The sequence below is a fragment of the Oncorhynchus kisutch genome, linkage group LG6 (genome assembly GCF_002021735.2).
Source record: "Oncorhynchus kisutch isolate 150728-3 linkage group LG6, Okis_V2, whole genome shotgun sequence".
Lineage (NCBI taxonomy): Eukaryota > Metazoa > Chordata > Actinopteri > Salmoniformes > Salmonidae > Oncorhynchus > Oncorhynchus kisutch.
This window is the reverse complement of record NC_034179.2, coordinates 50,270,637-50,288,923: the sequence shown is the minus strand read 5'-3', so window position 1 is coordinate 50,288,923 and position 18,287 is coordinate 50,270,637. Positions and strand designations below refer to the sequence as shown.

Sequence of the window (18,287 nt, the reverse complement as noted above, 5' to 3'; positions counted from 1 at the left end):
TTTCTTTTTATCCTAAAAAACTCCCTTGTCCTTGCTGATGACAAGCATACCATAACATGATGCAGCCACCACCATGCTTGAAAATACTAAATGAAGAGTGGTGCTCAGTGTTGTTGGATTTGCCCCAAACATAATGCTTTATTTTCAGGACAAAAAGTACATTTCTTTGCCACAGTTTTTTTTGCTGTGTTACTTTCCTTATTGCAAACAGGATGCATGTTTCTGAATATATTTTATTCTGTACAGACTTCCTTCTTTTCACTCTGTCATGTAGGCTAGTATTGTGGAGTAACTACTATGTTGTTGATCCATCCTCAGTTTTCTATCACAGCCATTAAACTCTGTAACTGTTTTAAAATCACCATTTGCCTCATAGTGAAATCCCTGAGCGGTTTCCTTCCTCTCCATCAACTGAGTTAGGAAGGACACTTGTCTTTGTAGTGACTGGGTGTATTAATACACCATCCAAATTGTAATAAATAACTTCACCATGCTCTAAGGGATATTCAGTGTCTGCTGCTTTTTATTATTACCCATCTACCAATAGGTGCCCTTATTTGCGAGGCATTGGAAAACCTCCCTGGTCTTTGTGGTTGAATCTTTGCGTGAAACTCGCTACTTGACTGAGGGACCTTACAATTATCTGTATGTTTGGGGTTCAGAGTTCGGGTTGTCATTCAAAAATCATCTTAACCACTATTATTTCACAGAGTGAGTCCATGCAACTTATTATGTGACTTGTTAAGCCATTTTTACTCCTGAACATATTTAGGCTTGATAAAACAAAGGTGTTGAATACTTATTGACTCAAGACATTTCAGCTTTTAATTTCTTATTCATTTGTAACCAATTCTGAAAACAGAACTCTGCTTTGACACACGTGGGAAAAGTCAAGGGGGGAGAATACTTTCTGAAGACATTGTATGTGCATCACATTTTATTTCTGCCTGCCCCCTCTCTCCCTTGCGCTGGCTCACTTGTGGTGTATTCATTACACTGATTCTGAATTTGTCCAGTAGAAACTCACGTTTTCAGTTGCAAATCATTCTAGTTTTGCAACTGTTTGGACTAATGATTATACCCCTGCTCTTTCTCTTCGCTAATGATGCGTGGTGTGTGTGTGTTCAGTCTTCGGTCTGTAGAATATCCTAGCCTATTCATTGATGGGCCCTACTTAACTGAAGTTGCGAGGCATTGCAAGCCAAGACATTGCGAGATGCAGCTTAAGATTGCTGATAGATAGGACCTAGTGCACTCTTCTGCCTGTCTGCCTGGTGGCCGACCTGCCTCTACTGTGCCCCGTCCCTCGCTAGCTCACTATGAAAGATACAAGTGTTTGGTCTCGGAAGTATGGCAACTCATCAGTCTCCTCCGTTCCAAAAATAGTTGATTCCTAGTGGACACGGGGAGTCGACGTGCAAGGAGTCGAGGAATGAATTATTTTGGAGTCGACTCTCCTCCACTTAGTCACCATCCACCATTAAAAGTTGGGAAAATGGCAGAGAACGGCAAACGACAGCAGCGAAAGTCCTGTATATGGTAATACTTTGAAAAGTTAAATGAGAAGGAAATGCAGACTTTGCGAGGTGGAATTGAGGTACAGGTGCAATGCTTAACCATCTGAAAGGGACACCGTGAGACCCAAGCTGTTTCTGGCAGCAGCACAGCTGCATTGTAAATTCACATGGAATTGAATGAGTATTTCTTATTGTTTTAACGGAAAAGCGAGTAAAAAGAAATGGCAGTTTAAACGTCAACACGTCTCTTCAGTCCTCACCACCTGTGCTCCCCAGGGATTTGACCAGTTGTTAACGTGTTCACAATGACGCAATTAAGGAGGACAGCTTCTTGCGAGTTTAGATATTCCCACCAGAAACTCCCATGCAAAGGCCCTTTTTACTATGACGAAATGAAAAGAGCTCAGCGTTTTTAGCGCTCCCTGTTAGTTAACATTCACGATCGGCAAATAGTTTTCTCTCCAGCTAAACCCGGCGCCTAACGCATTATTGAGAGGACCTCCACTGGTTCAAGATGCTCCGAAATGGCACCTTATTCCCTTTCTAGTGTCGTACTTTTGACCAGGGAACATAGGGGCCCGGTACTCATTTTGAGTGCCTGTATTTTTTTTTTTAAACCAATATTCTATACGAGGTGCCAGTACTCAAGCGGTAGAAAATTCCAGGTCGCAGTACTTTTGTACCCGGCCCAATTCAATAACTCCACTCTTTATGCCACACATTTTCATCAACTTTCTGCTTGTGTGGAGCTGATTGATGGAGACTGGTGGATGAATGCAATGCCTGGCTGTTGTTATGGTGCTTTACCTGGGAAAGAGCAATAATGGGGAAACAGCCTTCTGAGAACTGGTCTTTCTTTGTTAGATCACCATCTCTACCAGGAAGCTGTAACATGTAGCCTAATCACTTATACAAACAGGCAGGCTCGTGCACACACATGCATGGAAACACAGCACTTACACAACACACACACACACACCAATTTGTCAATACTGTCCATACATGTAATGAGGACTCGGGCTCTCAGAACATGAGCAATAGCTTGCTTTCTCTTGCTATCACTAGACAACTACACGCAAATGTGCAGGTGCATTGAATAGAAACTTGTGGTACATAAGTACTGACACACTTTCATTTTCATAAACACCCTGTACACACACACACACACACACACACCATGCAGTGCTGATAGATAAAACCACTCAACATGTTTTCCAACGCCTTGCATTCCCTTATTTTCTTCCACCTGTTTGATTGAATATGAATGGTGGAAAATATATAAATGAGCTGTACAGCTGCTGTACACAGAAATGAATGTGTGTCCTGCAATATGGATTTGGAACTGGCAGAAAACAATGGAGGCGTTTCCCCTTTCTCTCTCCCTCTCCCTCGCTCCATCTTTCTCTCCCTCTTTCTCACTTCTCTTGCTCTCTTGCGGACTGATGTTGCATAATCGTTTATGTAAAGAGGTATTCGTTCTTCCTCTAGAGGGTTTGTGTCTTCAACACACACTAACCTGCCGTTAAGCGCTAGCTAGCTAGCAGCCTGACTGTTAGCGTACGTGTAGCCTGTTTAGCAGCTAGCTCGACGCTTCCCTGCCTGCTTGCCCGGCACTCCCTCCCTCCTCTTTAGCCTCCTAATCAAGGGGACAAACACAGGGACACTAGCTCTCTGGTGAATTTCTTCACACTGCAGTGTTTTAGCAACAAAAAAGGAGGGGGGGACAAAAGGGAGGAGGTGGATGCAAACACTGAGGGAGCTGTGAGACTTGAAGCAAGGTCCTGGCGCGGTGCCAGTCCTGCTCTGGGCAGCAGCAGCCTCTCAGCCTTCCCTTCCCTGTCTCCTGGCTCGCAACTGACTCAGTGGAAAATGTGAATGAAAACATTCCCCAAGCCCCTAACACAAATCACTTTTCTCCCTACCCTACTCCACCCCTCAAAACCCCCCAAGCGGGATTATTATGTTCCTTTTTTGGGGGAGTGGGAAGGGGGCTTGCGATTTTAGTGTTTTTCTGTGTAGGGTAACTGCCAGAGTTTTGGGAAGAAGAAGATAAAACAAATGGGGACGAAAACAGATAAAAGGCTAGTAGGAGGCGCAGTACAACGTAAAACCCTAGCCGGCTAGACTGATTCTTCTTGTTGTGAGAGTGACTCTGTAGTAAGGAGGCACAGGAATATGGATCTTAATAAGGCTCAGCCATATCCATGACAACACGCTTGGCATTCCTGGGCAGACCGCATTGGCATCTGAAGGAATCACAAAATGGCAGCACACAAAAAGACTCAGTCGGGGCTCCGGTTAACCCTCTGTGTGCCACGCCTGACGACTTCGGAGAAAGAGACACTGTTATCTGCTTTTGTCTAGTGCTTGATTTAAAATAAAACTATCCCCACATTCTGATTCGGTTTAGGCTAGTTGTCATTGTGAGAGAGGCTAAATTGTTTGTTCTCAAAGTGACTATCCAGTAATAACATCTAAAGTGCAGAGTCATTTAATTTTTTATATACATCCTGGTTCCTCATAGAATGAATAAAATTACAAATTTCTCTTGACCCCCCCCCCCCCCCCTCAATTCATTCTGTTATCAGTGCAAGCTATTTCACTAGAGGTATGAGTGCCAAATGGCACCCTACTCCCTACATACTGCGCTACAGTTGACCAGAGCCCTATGGGTCTAGGGCTTTCATCCATTGTGTCACTGGAACATTTGAAAGTCATATCTGACTGCGAGGGTTGCTATGACTCGCGTTAAACATTGTGCCGTTTGTCTATCTCGGCGGGGACTTTACTTTGCCGGGGGAAGATGCTGATGCATAACAGTATCTTTCTGATGATTTCAGTTTCTCTGTCTCAATCTGTCTGGGTCTTCCGTCTCTATCTTCCTCTCCTGCATAGGTCAGGTCAATGTTGCGGCTAGTTTAAAAAACACAGACACACACACACACACACACACACACACTAGTGATGCGCGGGTTGAATCACAACCGTGGTCCCAGCGGTTATATCCACTGGGGGGGGACGGGTTTACGGTCATTAAATATCGTGTGGCTGAAGGACAGGTGAGTGGTGGTCGGATTGAATAAAGAGAAGCAAAACCTTAAATTCCTTCATGTATAATTGTGCAATTTTATATAGGCTACGTTGAGGTTTTTATTTTTGGCGATCTGGTATTACTGCATAAGCCTACATTTGAGGGTTTTAACTGTACACGTGCCAAATAGCCTACACAGCCAATCTTCAGAATGTTTTTGGGAAGGGCAGAAAAAGTTTACGTCAATCTGCAGAGGCAAAAAGGAGTTTAATTCAATAAGACAAAAGCTGTGAAAGGTGAGTTGAATATAAAGAGAAGGGAGGGCCAGGAAAGTCATGTCTGGGAAATATTTGGTGAAGTGGTAAAAGAGGATGATAGCAGTGGGATAGATGTGGTGATTTATGAGGCTCTATCCCAATCTGACAGGATTCTGAATAGGGCTATGGCATGTCAAGGGGACTGCAGCCTGCCGTTTTAGATGGGTTAAATGGAAACTAAAATCTGGACATTGACTAACCAGAATAAACTACTGTTTGTGGGTAAACTAAAGTCCTCTGATAATACTAGTCCCGTGCGACTCAACATCCCTGTGTTTTGAGGAAATGTCTGAGTTTGACAGGTGTTACTCGCGGTTTGAGCAAGAAGACAATAACTGAGTCGATAAATTGAATGAAATGCTGTGCGTAGTGCATTCGGAAAGTATTCAGACCCCTTGACTTTTTTATATCTTGTTACGTTATTCAAAAATGTATTAAATGAAAAAATTCCTTAATCTACAAACAATACCCCATGATGACAAAACAAACAGACTTGTAGATATTTTTGCAACGGTAAAAATAATAATACAAACTTAAAAACGATCACATTTACGTAAGTATTCAGACCCTTTTCGCAGTACTTTGTTGAAGCACCTTTGGCAGCGATTACAGCCTCGAGTCTTCTTGGGTATGACACTATTAGCTTGGCACACCTGTATTTGGGGAGTTTCTCCCGTTCTTCTCTGCAGATCCTCTCAAGCTCTGTCAGGTTGGATGGGGACCGTCACTGTACAGCTATTTGCAGGTCTCTCCAGAGATGTTAGATCGGGATCAAGTCTGGGCTTTGGCCCTGCCACTCAAGGACATTCTGAGACACCAGAACAGAGAATCTTGTTTCTCATGATCTGAGAGTTCTTTAGGTGCCGTTTGGCAAACTCAAAGCTGGCTTTCATGTGCTTTTTACTGAGGAGTGGCTTCTGTCTGGCCACCCTACCATAAAGGCCTGATTGGTGGAGTGCTGCAGAGAGGATTTTCCTTCTGGAAGGTTCTCCCATCTCCACAGAGGAACTCTCGAGCTCTGTCAGAGTGACCATCGGGTTCTTGGTCACCTCCCTGACCAAGGCCCTTCTCCCCTGATTGCTAATTTTGGCTGGGCTGCCAGCTCTAGGATGCACTGTCAACTGTGGGACCTTTTATATAGACAGACAGGTGGGTGCCTTTTCAAACCATGTTCAATCAATTGAATTTACCACTGGTGGACTCCAAGTTGTAGAAACATCTCAAGGATGAGCAATGGAAACGGGACGCAACTGAGCTCAATTTCGAGCCTCATAGCAAAGGATCTGAATACTTATGTAAATAAGGCATTTCTGTTTTGAATTGTTAATACATTTTGCCTTGTCATTATGGGGTATTGTGTGTAGATAGAGGATTTGTTGTAATGTAACACAATGGGGAAAAGGTCAAGGAGTCTGAATACTTTCAGAGGGCAATGTATGAAGTGCCTACATGTATCGACTTTCACAGTGAATGCTTTCGTTTATACGCTTTCTGCAAATTAATTGAATATCGCCAAATGCATCATTAAAAAAATATAACGTACATTCTGGGGTAAAAATGATGTGAACCCTTTGGCGTTACCTGGATTTCTGCATAAATTGGTCATCAAATTTGATCTGATCTTCATCCAAGTCACAACAATAGACAGTACGCTTAAACTAATAACACACAAATTATTGTATTTTCTTTGTCTATATTGAATAAATCATTTAAACATTCACAGTGTAGGTTGGGAAAAGTACGTGAACCTTTAATGACTTGGAGTCTGGAGTCAGCTAACCTGGAGTCGAATCAATGAGATGAGATTGGAGATGTTGGTTAGAGCTACCTTGCCCTATTAAAAACCCTCACAAAAAAAGAAGCATTGCCTGATGTGAACCATGCCTTGAACAAAATAGTTCTCAGAAGACCCAAGATTAAGAATTGTTGCCTTGCATAAAGCTGGAAAAGGTTATTAAAGTATTTATAAGATAAAGTCCACAGTAAGATAAATTGTCTATAAATGGAGAAAGTTCAGCACTGTTGCTACTCTCCCTAGTGGTCGTCCTGCAAAGATGACTGCAAGAGCACAGCGCAGAATACTTAATGAGGTTAAGAAGAATCCTAGAGCGTCAGCTAAATACTTATAGAAATCTCTGGAACATGCGAACATCTCTGTTGACAAGTCTACAATACCTGAAACACTAAACAAGAATGGTGTTCATGGGAGGACACCACGGAAGAAGCCACTGCTGTCCAAAAGAAACCCCATTGCGTCTGAAGTTTGCAGAAGTGCACCTGGTTTTTCCACAGCGCTACTGGCAAATTCTGTGGACAAATGAAAGTACAGTTGTTGTTTGGAAGGAACACATAACACTGTGTCGAGGGGGGAAAAAGGCACAGCACACAAACATCAAAACCTCATCCCAACTGTAAAGTATGGTGGAGGGAACATCATGATGTGGGGCTGCATCAGGGCCTTGACAGCTTGCTATCATTGACAAAAACTTGGGAATTCATTTATCAAGATAGATATTTTGCAGGAGAATGTTAGACTGTCTGCCAATTGAAGCTCAACAGATGTTGGGTGACGCAACAGGACAACAACCCAAAACACAGAAGTAAATCAACAACAGAATGGCTTGAACAGAAGAAAATACGCCTTCTGGAGTGGCCCAGTCAGTGTCCTGACCTCAACACAGTTGAGATGCTGTGGCATGACCTCAAGAGCAGTTTACACCAGACATCCCAAGAATATTGCTGAACTGGAACAGTTTTGTAAAGGGGAATGGTCCAAAATTCCTCCTGACTGTTGTGCAGGTCTGATCTACAACAACAGAAAGCATTTGGTTGAGGTTATTGCTGCCAAAGGAGGGTCAACCAGTTATTAAATCCAAGGGTTCCCACATTTTTTTCCACCATGCACTGTGAATGTTTACACGGTGTGTTCAAAAAAAGACATGAAAACATATAATTGCTTGTGTGCGTTTTGGTTTAAGCAGACTGTGTTTTGTCTATTGTTGTGACCTAGATGAAGATCAGATAAAAATGTATTGACCAATTTATGCAGAAATCCAGGTATTTCCAAAGGGTTCACATACTTTTTCTTGCCACTGTACATCACCAATGTTCTCTGGTAGTATTAGTCCCGTGCGACGAATAGGGCTGTAGCCTTAACCCCTGCAGAATGAAGCATTCTGTAGACTTTGGAACAGAAGTGGAGAAATTATAATTGATTTCTGTCTGCTTCTTGAGAGAATGCAATGCTCGGTTAGGTATCATCTGTAGAGGTGCTGTCTTCATCATAAAAGCTGATCATATTTCAAGCACATAAAATATGCATCGACGCCGAACTGAAATCTTATCAGAACACATTGGGTCGTTTTCACACTTCTTTACTTACAACCAGTCAAACTAATGTCATTTAGACATTTTCCACAGAGAATCTTTGCTTTATTGTATTTTCTCCCCAATACATGTGTCTTTCCTCCGTGAAAGATGAGAGAATTCACCGACGTCAACTGGATTGAAGCATTCATTCTATCCATCTATTACATTATTCTGAGTAAGGGTTTATTTAGTCTTCTAGGGCAACATGTCATGACAGAGAAGAAGCTACCTGTATCTAATAATAGACATGTTGACTAACACACAGCCGACCAAAATGTCTGAAATTATAAGCAGAAACGTATCTACATTTTTTATTTTATTTTACCTTTATTTAACCAGGCAAGTCAGTTAAGAATAAATTCTTATTTTCAATGACTGCCTAGGAACAGTGGGTTAACTGCCTGTTCAGGGGCAGAACGACAGATTTGTACCTTGTCAGCTCGGTGGTTTGAACTTGCAACCTTCCGGTTACTAGTCCAACGCTCTAACCACTAGGCTACCCTGCCGCCCCAATCAGGCACCCTCTGTCAAAAAATTGGTCTGCCATCTTTGGCTGTAGCCGAAAACACATTTTCTATATTTGCAGGTTGGGGTCGGGTGCGGGCCTCAGATTTTCACTTCATCACATATAGTCGGGTGGTTGCGGATGGGTTATTAGCAATTGCAAACAGCTGACCCTTGCACCAGAAACACACACACACACACAGACATCTAAGCCAGTCCCAGACATGGGTGCCCCTGCCTTTGTCACTCCGGGGTAGGAAGCCCCGCAGAAGCCTGGCCTGATTGTTCCGGTTGGCTGCTCTGTGGATGTTGGTGGGGGTGGGAATGGGGTCATCTGAGGATGAGGGGCAGGGGTGGGCACAGTGGAACACCTCATACGTCCTGGCAGAGTTGGCACAAGATTGGGAAAGAGGCATGAAAAGATTGAGATGGGGGGGGGGGGTGTATTATGAGACTGAAGCAGAGATTTCCCACAGTGTTTTACTGCAACATTTCAATGTACTGTTGTAGTTCAGTCTCTTAACATTGTCTAGCACTAGGGTGAAAAACTGTGAGTGGGAGTCTCCACCTTTTTCCATTTCCTAACAAACACCAACGCGCACCTGTAAATGACTAGCTTAAGATAGATCTACTGTGTTTTCCCTTCCTCTGACAGAACAGAAACAGAACGGAACAGAAACATGAGCCGGTGTTCCCATGCCTGCTGGTGGCCTTGTCTGTCCATCTCTGCCCCCACCGGGTTGAATAAAGCACTGTGTTTCTGTTCCTTTGTGAAATGTCATCCACATCAGAGGTGTTGGGGGGGAAAAAACACGTTATCCAGGAAGATGATAAATCAGTGGGTGGTGTTTTGGTCCTGAGTCCCAAATGGCACCCTATTCCCTACTTAGTGCCGTTTTGGACGTGGTCCTTTTGCACTTGCTTTGGTGTGAAGTACATTTACTGTCTGTTAAACGCGGCGACACACTTGCAACCTTCTGGTCATGACATTAGCTCTCCTCATGTCTTCAACCCACATCCCACCCCTGGTGAAGGTTGCTGGCCTAACTGTGCTGAGAACTGCCCTCGAAGTAGACGTCTAGGATCAGGTTACCCAACACCGAAACTAAACCACAACCATGAGGGGATGATCACATACAGTACCCGTCAACAGTTTGGACACATCTCATTCCATGGTTTTTATTTTATTTTGAGTGTTTTCTACATTGTAGAATAATAGTGAAGACATCAAAATGATGAAATAACACATATGGAATCATGTAGTAACCAAAAAAGTGTTAAACAAATCAAAATATATTTTATATTTGAGATTCTTAGTAAAATAGTAAAAATAAGGAGAAACCCTTGAATGAGTAGGTGTGTCCAAACTTTTGACTGGTACTGTACATTATAAATATCAAACCCTCTATCACTGGTTTGGGGAAAGTTCTATCTCCCTGAAGTTTGAACCAAGGCCCTGTCCAAACACGTTTTAGAATATACCATTCCTTCCTTTTAGAAATCGCTCATCTGTTATGACATTGGTTAAGAGTTGTGGAAGCTATGCTGTGTGAAAACCTATCCAATCCTTTCTACATCAGTGATCATCTCAAGGAAGGTTGCAACTTCAGAAGTTTTCCAAACAAGGCCGTAGTTGTGTGGGGTAGGAAGAGAAAATGAGAGCTGACAGTGTAGCACCCGAAATGTTCCTGTGGGTTGCAGACCGGCTGATGGAGTCAGCTCTCTCTGCTCTGGCACGGCAACATGCTCGCCCACTTTCTCGTCCCTGGCCAGACCCAGCCGTGACTGGGCAGGTTTGGCCCCCGGGCCCGGCGCGTCTGCCACCTGATTGGCTTAGTGGGGGTGGTGGCCAGAGGGGGTCACAAAGGTCTGCTTTGTGCGTCTGCTGCCTGAGATGCTGCGGCCCCTCTATTTTCTCTCTCCACACTATCCCTCTCTGATTCTATCTCCCGTCCTCACTCTTCACTCACTAGCACTCCTAACACACTGCCCCTCTTTTGTACAGTAGCTCGCTCTCTCTCTGAGCCTCACACGGAGGGTACAGTAGCCGCAAGATACACACACTCCAGATCCCCCAAGGCCAGTCAGTGTGCAATAAAACCCAAAGCCACATCCCCTCTGGGTCTGGGGTGGCGTGAAGGGAAGCATGTACTGGTGTTTGGTTGGAGGAGCTGAGAGTCTGAAGCCCTTTTGTTGTGTAATTCAGCCCCCCCCCCCCCCCCCCCGCTCCAGATAAATATTCCACAGGGCAAAGAAGGATCAAAGCTGCCTCTGCTGTGAAGCCAGGACTCAAAGGAGAGCGAGGGAATATCCAAATATTTTTAGTTTCCCCACTTCTGTCTTGGGCACCTACCTTCCTTAGACAGGAGTGATGGTAACTTGGAACCTAGGATTTAGTCAATAATATAGCAATGATAGAGCTCTGATAGCCTTAGGCAATACTAATGTATAATATATGCTACTTAGCAAACACTTTTATCCTTACGTGACTTCCATTTACAGTGAAGGCATACATTTCAGTACATGTAATCACTGCGGGAGTTGAACCCACAACCTTGTTGTTGCTAGCGCCACACTCTTACCAACTAGACCAGTGTTTCCCTAGTCCTTGAGTACCTTCAACGGTATACATTTCTATTGCAACCCTGGACAGACGCACCGGATTCAACTTGCCCACTAAATCCTCAAGCCCTCAATGAGCTGAATGAAGTGTGTTTGTTCAGGGCTACAACAACAAACAAAAAAACGTGTACTGTTGGGAAGCGCTGAACTCGACCACGTGACACCAGACCAGCATGCATTTGTCTGCCAGTGATACCATGTAAGGATTGCGCAACAACAAAATAACAACAGTCACTACAGCTCCCTTCGTAGTCAGCTTATTGAAGACGGATTTCCAGTTAACTGAAGATGGGTAGCTAGGACACATTTGCCTCTCTAATTTTACTGTCTGTCCCCTCATATCTAGAGTTAGATCTGTCTGGATTGGTTGTTTCATCATCTCTGTTGACCTGAGTCATCTCGCCCTCCTGCCCACATCGCTGTGACTCCACCCAGTCTGGCAGCCCAGAACAACTCTTCCCCCCCCCCCCCTCTGCACTTTCGCTCTGTTCTCTCTTACTGTCTGTTTTAATCTCTCTGTCATCTTACTGTCTCGCTGTTTTCTCTCTGTCCTCTCTTACTGTCTCTCTGTTTTGTCTCTCTTTGTCCTCTCTTACTGTCTGTCTCTATTTTCTATGTACTCTCCCATCCCTCCCTCCCTCTTGTTCGCTCATTGTTTATGTAGCCTGTGTTCAGGACATGTGACCCTGGCCAGAGAGAACACACCGTTCTCTCACCTCGCCCCTGTGGTTTCCCTCCACTTTCACAAGATATCTACAGTCAGCCACTGTACATACAGTGGGGCAAAAAAGTATTTAGTCAGCCACCAATTGTGCAAGTTCTCCCACTTAAAAAGATGAGAGAGGTCTATAATTTTCATCAGAGGTACACTTCAACTATGACAGACAAAATGAGGAAAAAAGATATCCAGAAAATCACATTTGTAGGATTTTTTTATGAATTTATTTGCAAATTATGGTGGAAAATAAGTATTTGGTCACCTACAAACAAGCAAGATTTCTGGCTCTCACAGACCTGTAACTTCTTCTGTAAGAGGCTCCTCTGTCCTCCACTCGTTACCTGTATTAATGGCACCTGTTTGTACTTGTTATCAGTATAAGACACCTGTCCACAACCTCAAGCAGTCACACTCCAAACTCCACTATGGCCAAGACCAAAGAGCTGTCAAAGGACACCAGAAACAAAATTGTAGACCTGCACCAGGCTGGGAAGACTGAATCTGCAATAGGTAAGCATCTTGGTGTGAAGAAATCAACTGTGGGAGCAATTATTAGGAAATGGAAGACATACACGACCACTGATAATCACCCTCGATCTGGGGCTCCAAGCAAGATCTCACCCCGTGGGGTCAAAATGATCACAAGAACGGTGAACAAAAATCCCAGAACCACACGGGGGTACCTAGTGAATGAACTGCAGAGAGCTGGGACCAAAGTAACAAAGCCTACCATCAGTAACACACTACGCCGCCAGGGACTCAAATCCTGCAGTGCCAGACGTGTCTTCCTGCTTAAGACAGTACATGTCCAGGCCCGTCTGAAGTTTGCTAGAGAGCATTTGGATGATCCAGAAGAAAATTGGGAGAAGGTCATATGGTCAGATGAAACCAAAATATAACTTTTTGGTAAAAACTCAACTCGTTGTGTTTGGAGGACAAAGAATGCTGAGTTGCATCCAAAGAATACCATACCTACATCATACCCATGTGAAGCATGGGGGTGGAAACATCATGCTTTGGGGCTGTTTTTCTTCAAAGGGACCAGGACGACTGATCCGTGTAAAGGAAAGAATGAATGGGGCCATGTATCCTGACATTTTGAGGGAAAACCTCCTTCCATCAGCAAGGGCATTGAAGATGAAACGTGGCTGGGTCTTTCAGCATGACAATGATCCCAAACACACCGCCCGGGCAACGGAGGAGTGGCTTCGTAAGAAGCATTTCAAGGTCCTGGAGTGGCCTAGCCAGTCTCCAGATCTCAACCCCATAGAAAATCTTTGGAGGGAGTTGAACGTCCGTGTTGCCCAACAACAGCCCCAAAACATCACTGCTCTAGAGGAGATCTGCATGGAGGAATGGGCCAAAATATCAGCAACAGTGTGTGAACCTTGTGAAGACTTAAAGAAAACATTTGACCTCTGTCATTGCCAACAAAGGGTATATAACAAAGTATTGAGAAACTTTTGTTATTGACCAAATACTTATTTTCCACCATAATTAGCAAATAAATTCATTAAGAATCCTACAATGCGATTTTCAGGATTTTTTTCCCTTCTCATTTTGTCTGTCATAGTTGAAGTGTACCTATGATGAACATTTCAGGCCTCATCTTTTTAAGTGGGGGAACTTGCATAATTGTTGGCTGACTAAATACTTTTTTGCCCCACTGTAGATGCATTACGCTGGAAATGATGGAGCATTAGGTTAGCCACCTTCTGTCTGCGTCTCTGCAAACTGCACGATGTGAATCTCTCTGATCACCACTTCAGACAATCCACACTTCCTGTAACTCTGAACACCTTTTAGGCTAGCTTATCTTGCCTGGGGATTTAATTACAGTTATTGAAGCTGGGGGGGGGGGGGGTGCAACGGACAGTAGAAGGGGGTTATCTAATGAAAAGATAACCAACGTAATAAGGCACAACAACTCTGTATGAAAATGTACGGAATGATTCTCTTCCTCCGCGTGCGAATGTAAGCCACTCACATTTGATATTTAAAAAAATATTTTTAGATGGAGATCACAGTGTCTGGTGGCGGAGAGATGGAGGCAACAGGCTGCTAGCAGCAGTAAGGCAGCTGTAGGGGGATTTCTCAGGCCTCACACTATTTGCATGGTTTTTACATCAGATGTGTCTGCCGGGGAAGTGGAGGAAGTGTGGGGAGCAAAGTGTCTGTGCGTCCCAAATGGCAACCTATTCCCTATACTGTGCACCACTTTTGACTGCGCACCGCGAGGAATATGATGCCACGCATCAATATGGGACATGCAGCGTGCCTGTGTATAAACAGCCTGTACGCTACCCACCCTCCGACGTAGTGAGGCAGGAGCCATGGTGATGTTGAGGATATGACCCGTATTAAGATTAGAGACCCGAATCTGTCATTATCACATCGCTTCCCACTCACTCAAAGGTCACGATTTGAGTACAGGCGGAGGAGGTGCGAGTGTGTGTATCCATCCGTGTGTGTTTTTGTTTCTTTGTGCACTGATAGGACTGGAAAACCCTAGGTTGTGTACCGGTCTGGGAACAAGCGTTGATGTGTGTGGTAACTGGGCGGGAAGAAATAGCCCGGCCCAGGAAATAATTCAAGTAAACCTATTTGACCTCAGTCTTGCAATGTTGATAAGTAATAAGTGTGTACAGCCATTCCCAAAATCAGAATGCAATGTTCCCATTCCACACAAGCATACTAATGATTAGGATTCACAATATATTAGTCCCCAACAACTCGTGTTAACCAAACCAAACCCGAAGTAGATCACAATGAGAACAAATGTAAATCATTTGTTCAGTTGTGTCAATGAATTCCGTCCATTGAACTCCAATGGAGAAAAACATAGATTTGACTCTGTGTGAGAGCGAGAGATCCTTACAGAAATGTTTACGCTTATGGGCTCCCCTCCCAGTGGGTCAAGTGGCATTCCCTGACCCCATTTCCCATGGCGTAGTAAGAAGTGCATGAGGCGCCGTGGGGAGGGAGGAGAGTGACACGCTGCTCAGACAGGGAAGATGATGAATCCAGCTATGCCCCCCCCCCCTCCCCCCAATGGTCTAGGGCTCCCTGTGTGCTGCTGACATACCCCCATGTCTGGGCAGACCGACACAACACAGGGCCTGTGTATTGAACAGAGGGCTGTTAGGGCTGTACTGTAGGAATGTCAGGATGACACGCTATGGTCCCAAAGGACACCCTGTTCCCTGTGTAGTGCACTACTTTTGACCAGAACCCTGGTGGGGCCGTGATCAAACGATTCCTCGACTGGCTCATAAGTCCAAGGAAATGTTCGTTTTTTTTTTTCCTTCACTGTACGTGTTTCAGTCAGTTAATGAAATAGACATGGAGTACAAGTTAAAACGGTGTGTTTTCTCTCTGTGTGTGTTGACAGGATGCTACCGGAGGTGGGCCGTATCCCGTTCTACTGGCCTGTGCAGGGCCAAGGCCGGGGCTGTGTGCTGGGGCTGAGCCAGAGGGACATGAAGACCACCGATGAGCCCCACAGTCGCTATGACCTGGATGACATGGACGTGTCCTGGCTGGAGCTGGTCAACCAGGAGTTCAGGGAACTGGGTGAGAGACTTCTTCGGAGTCCTAACCCGGCACCCTTTATAGTTGCACTACTTTTGAGCAGGGTCCATAGTGCACTACATTTAACCAGAGCCCTATGTAAGGGAATAGGGCTCTGGTTAAATGTAGTGCACTATGTAAGGGAATAGGGTTCTGGTTAAATGTAGTGCACTATGTAAGGGAATAGGGCTCTGGTTAAATGTAGTGCACTATGTAAGGGAATAGGGCTCTGGTTAAATGTAGTGCACTATGTAAGGGAATAGGGCTCTATTTGGAGTGAGAACCTTCAAATCAACAGGACTTTATTAGCCTATCGATTTGTTGCGTCTGTTAGTTTGAGCATTTAGTCTAGAATGTGATGCAAAAGCTCGTAAAACAACTCACTCACACACTTACTGGGCTACTGTGGATAAGCTTTTTACCGGCTATTGTATGACCATCCTGCAGTATGACCGTACTATTGTACCTCTACTCCATTGTGAAAACTTTCGTCCTCAAAACTATAAACTGCAGACACATTTTAAAGGAGAGAACGCATCACACCGAGTGACAGTCTGCCGTTCGCCATTTCGGACGCAAGCCAGGGCCTGTGGCCATGGAGGGTTGGTAGTGCTGGTCAGAGAGGTTCATTCTTTCACCGTTCGGTCGGCGCTGTATGTTTCAGTGTTTGACTGCCGACATTTTCTCCCGTGTCTCGATGTAGAATCGGGGTTTTGCAAATTACGGGCCGGCACTCTGTTCAGAGGTGCTAAGTACTCTCGGCTGGCCAACGCTACCGGTGTGTCCATGCCTTAACACTTCACCCTAACACACACAGTCCTCCTCTCCACAACTCCACATCGCTCTTTTATTGTGGAGTAGTGACGTTGGAGAGAGGAGTTTTGGGGGTCAGAAGGGTGTGCCTCCCTGTACTCTGTCCACACAGAGGGATATTCCCACTGTTGAGCCCAGTCTCTCAACCGCTCTCTGGCTGGCCGGCCGGGGCTACTGTAGCTGACCCTGAAGCTCGCTCTCTCTCCACATTACAGACCCAGTTTATTTACAATCTGATCTTGTGCTCATAGATAAGAAATATAATTGCATTTTTAAATCCCTCAGGCCCGGGCTTATTTACTCTGCTTTTTAAATAGTTTTTCCTCAAATGGGCTGCTTCTCATAACCCCAATGTCTAGACCAAACAAGCACTTGCTTGTTGCCGGGTTACAGTATAATGCCATATCGCAACACCGATAGGCTGATACAGCATGCTCCATCTTTTATTTTGATCTCTCTCTCGCTTTACCAACATGCCTCACTCCATTTCTCTTTCTCTCGCTCTCTCTCTTTTCCCCACATGAAGTTATGTACTTACACACCCGCATTCCCACTGAAACGTTTGTTCCTCTAGCCTCTCCCTATTTACAAGATGTAAATGTCACTGCCTCCGAAGTGAATGGTTAACTAAACTCAGCTTCTTCCTGGTTTGCTTTTAAAAGCAACTCTTTAATCACTGAGCACTGTACAGTATGTAACCCATGGGAGGCCTTTTCCCAGTACTTATAAAACATGGTCTGACACATGGCCGTTTGCTTTCGGGCTGTGGCTGTTGGAATTTGGCAAGAATCCGAAGAAGTACAAGACCAATTTATAGCCGGGGTTTAATAGTACAAAATGTTCTGCGAATGAAAGACAAACAGTTGAGTTAAACACAAAGCACGTGCCAATCCAGTTACTTGAGTCCGATATGAATTCCCATAGGTGACGGCTTATCCTGAGCCATGTGACTAACTGTGACCCTCTGTTCCTTCTCTCCCAAACGTATGACTCTGACCCTCCCTCCCTCAGCGCTGCCGGAGCTGGACGAGCTGACCATGGAGCGTGTTCTGGTGGAGCTGGAGAGCCAGTGTGAGGAGAACATGCAGCAGGCCATAGAGACGGAGGAGGGTCTGGGCATCGAGTACGATGAGGACGTGGTGTGCGACGTGTGCCGGTCCCCCGAGGGAGAAGACGGCAACGAGATGGTCTTCTGTGACAAGTGCAACATCTGCGTACATCAGGTGCAGATCAGAGTTGGGTGGAGGTGGGATAGAGGAGGGGACAATTAGAAGTTGTAGGGATATTAAGAGTTGTCTTTTGAAAGAGGGTGTACGTGTTTGGTGAGCGTTAAGTCTGTTTGGGCAGTATTACGGGTGTTTTTGGGGGTCAGGATGCGATTGGGGATGGGGGGGGGGGGGGGGGGGGGGGGGTTGTAGTTCTTTTGGATCATGGAAAGATTTACATAAAGGTCACAAAGGTGGTCATTTAGGTTTGTTTATAGTTGTGGGGAGAAACTGGATACTCTACTCATTTCTTTCTTTGACGACTTACCTCCAACTGTCAGATCATACAGAAACTCTCCCTGTTAATGGAATTCTGGGTATTTGACGACTATAAACAGCAAGAAAAACACGTCCCAGAAATAGAAACATCAACTTCATGTTTTTAGTTTCTTAGACTGGAGTTTTTTTGTTTGTTTGGGTGGAATGGTGTTAATTGGTTTGACAATCCCCTGACAGTTATACAGCAACCTCCTCCGTTCACCACTGTTTTGACATGTTTGAAAATAGTCCCTCGTCCTCTCCATCTCCTCCCAATCCCTCTCTTCCCCAATCCCTCTCTCT

At 44.8% G+C, this 18,287-nt stretch overlaps 1 protein-coding gene across 2 annotated transcripts in view; it reads left to right on the top strand.

Moving 5' to 3' along the window:
* The window catches only part of LOC109892947 (protein Jade-1), a 144,731-nt gene that overhangs the window by 60,136 nt on the left and 66,308 nt on the right, over window positions 1–18,287 (top strand). For both annotated transcript variants that reach the window (XM_031826889.1, XM_020485873.2), the window contains 2 exons: window positions 15,470–15,651; window positions 17,473–17,684. In XM_031826889.1, coding sequence (XP_031682749.1) covers window positions 15,470–15,651; window positions 17,473–17,684 — 394 coding nt within the window. The remainder of the gene's footprint in view (window positions 1–15,469; window positions 15,652–17,472; window positions 17,685–18,287) is intronic.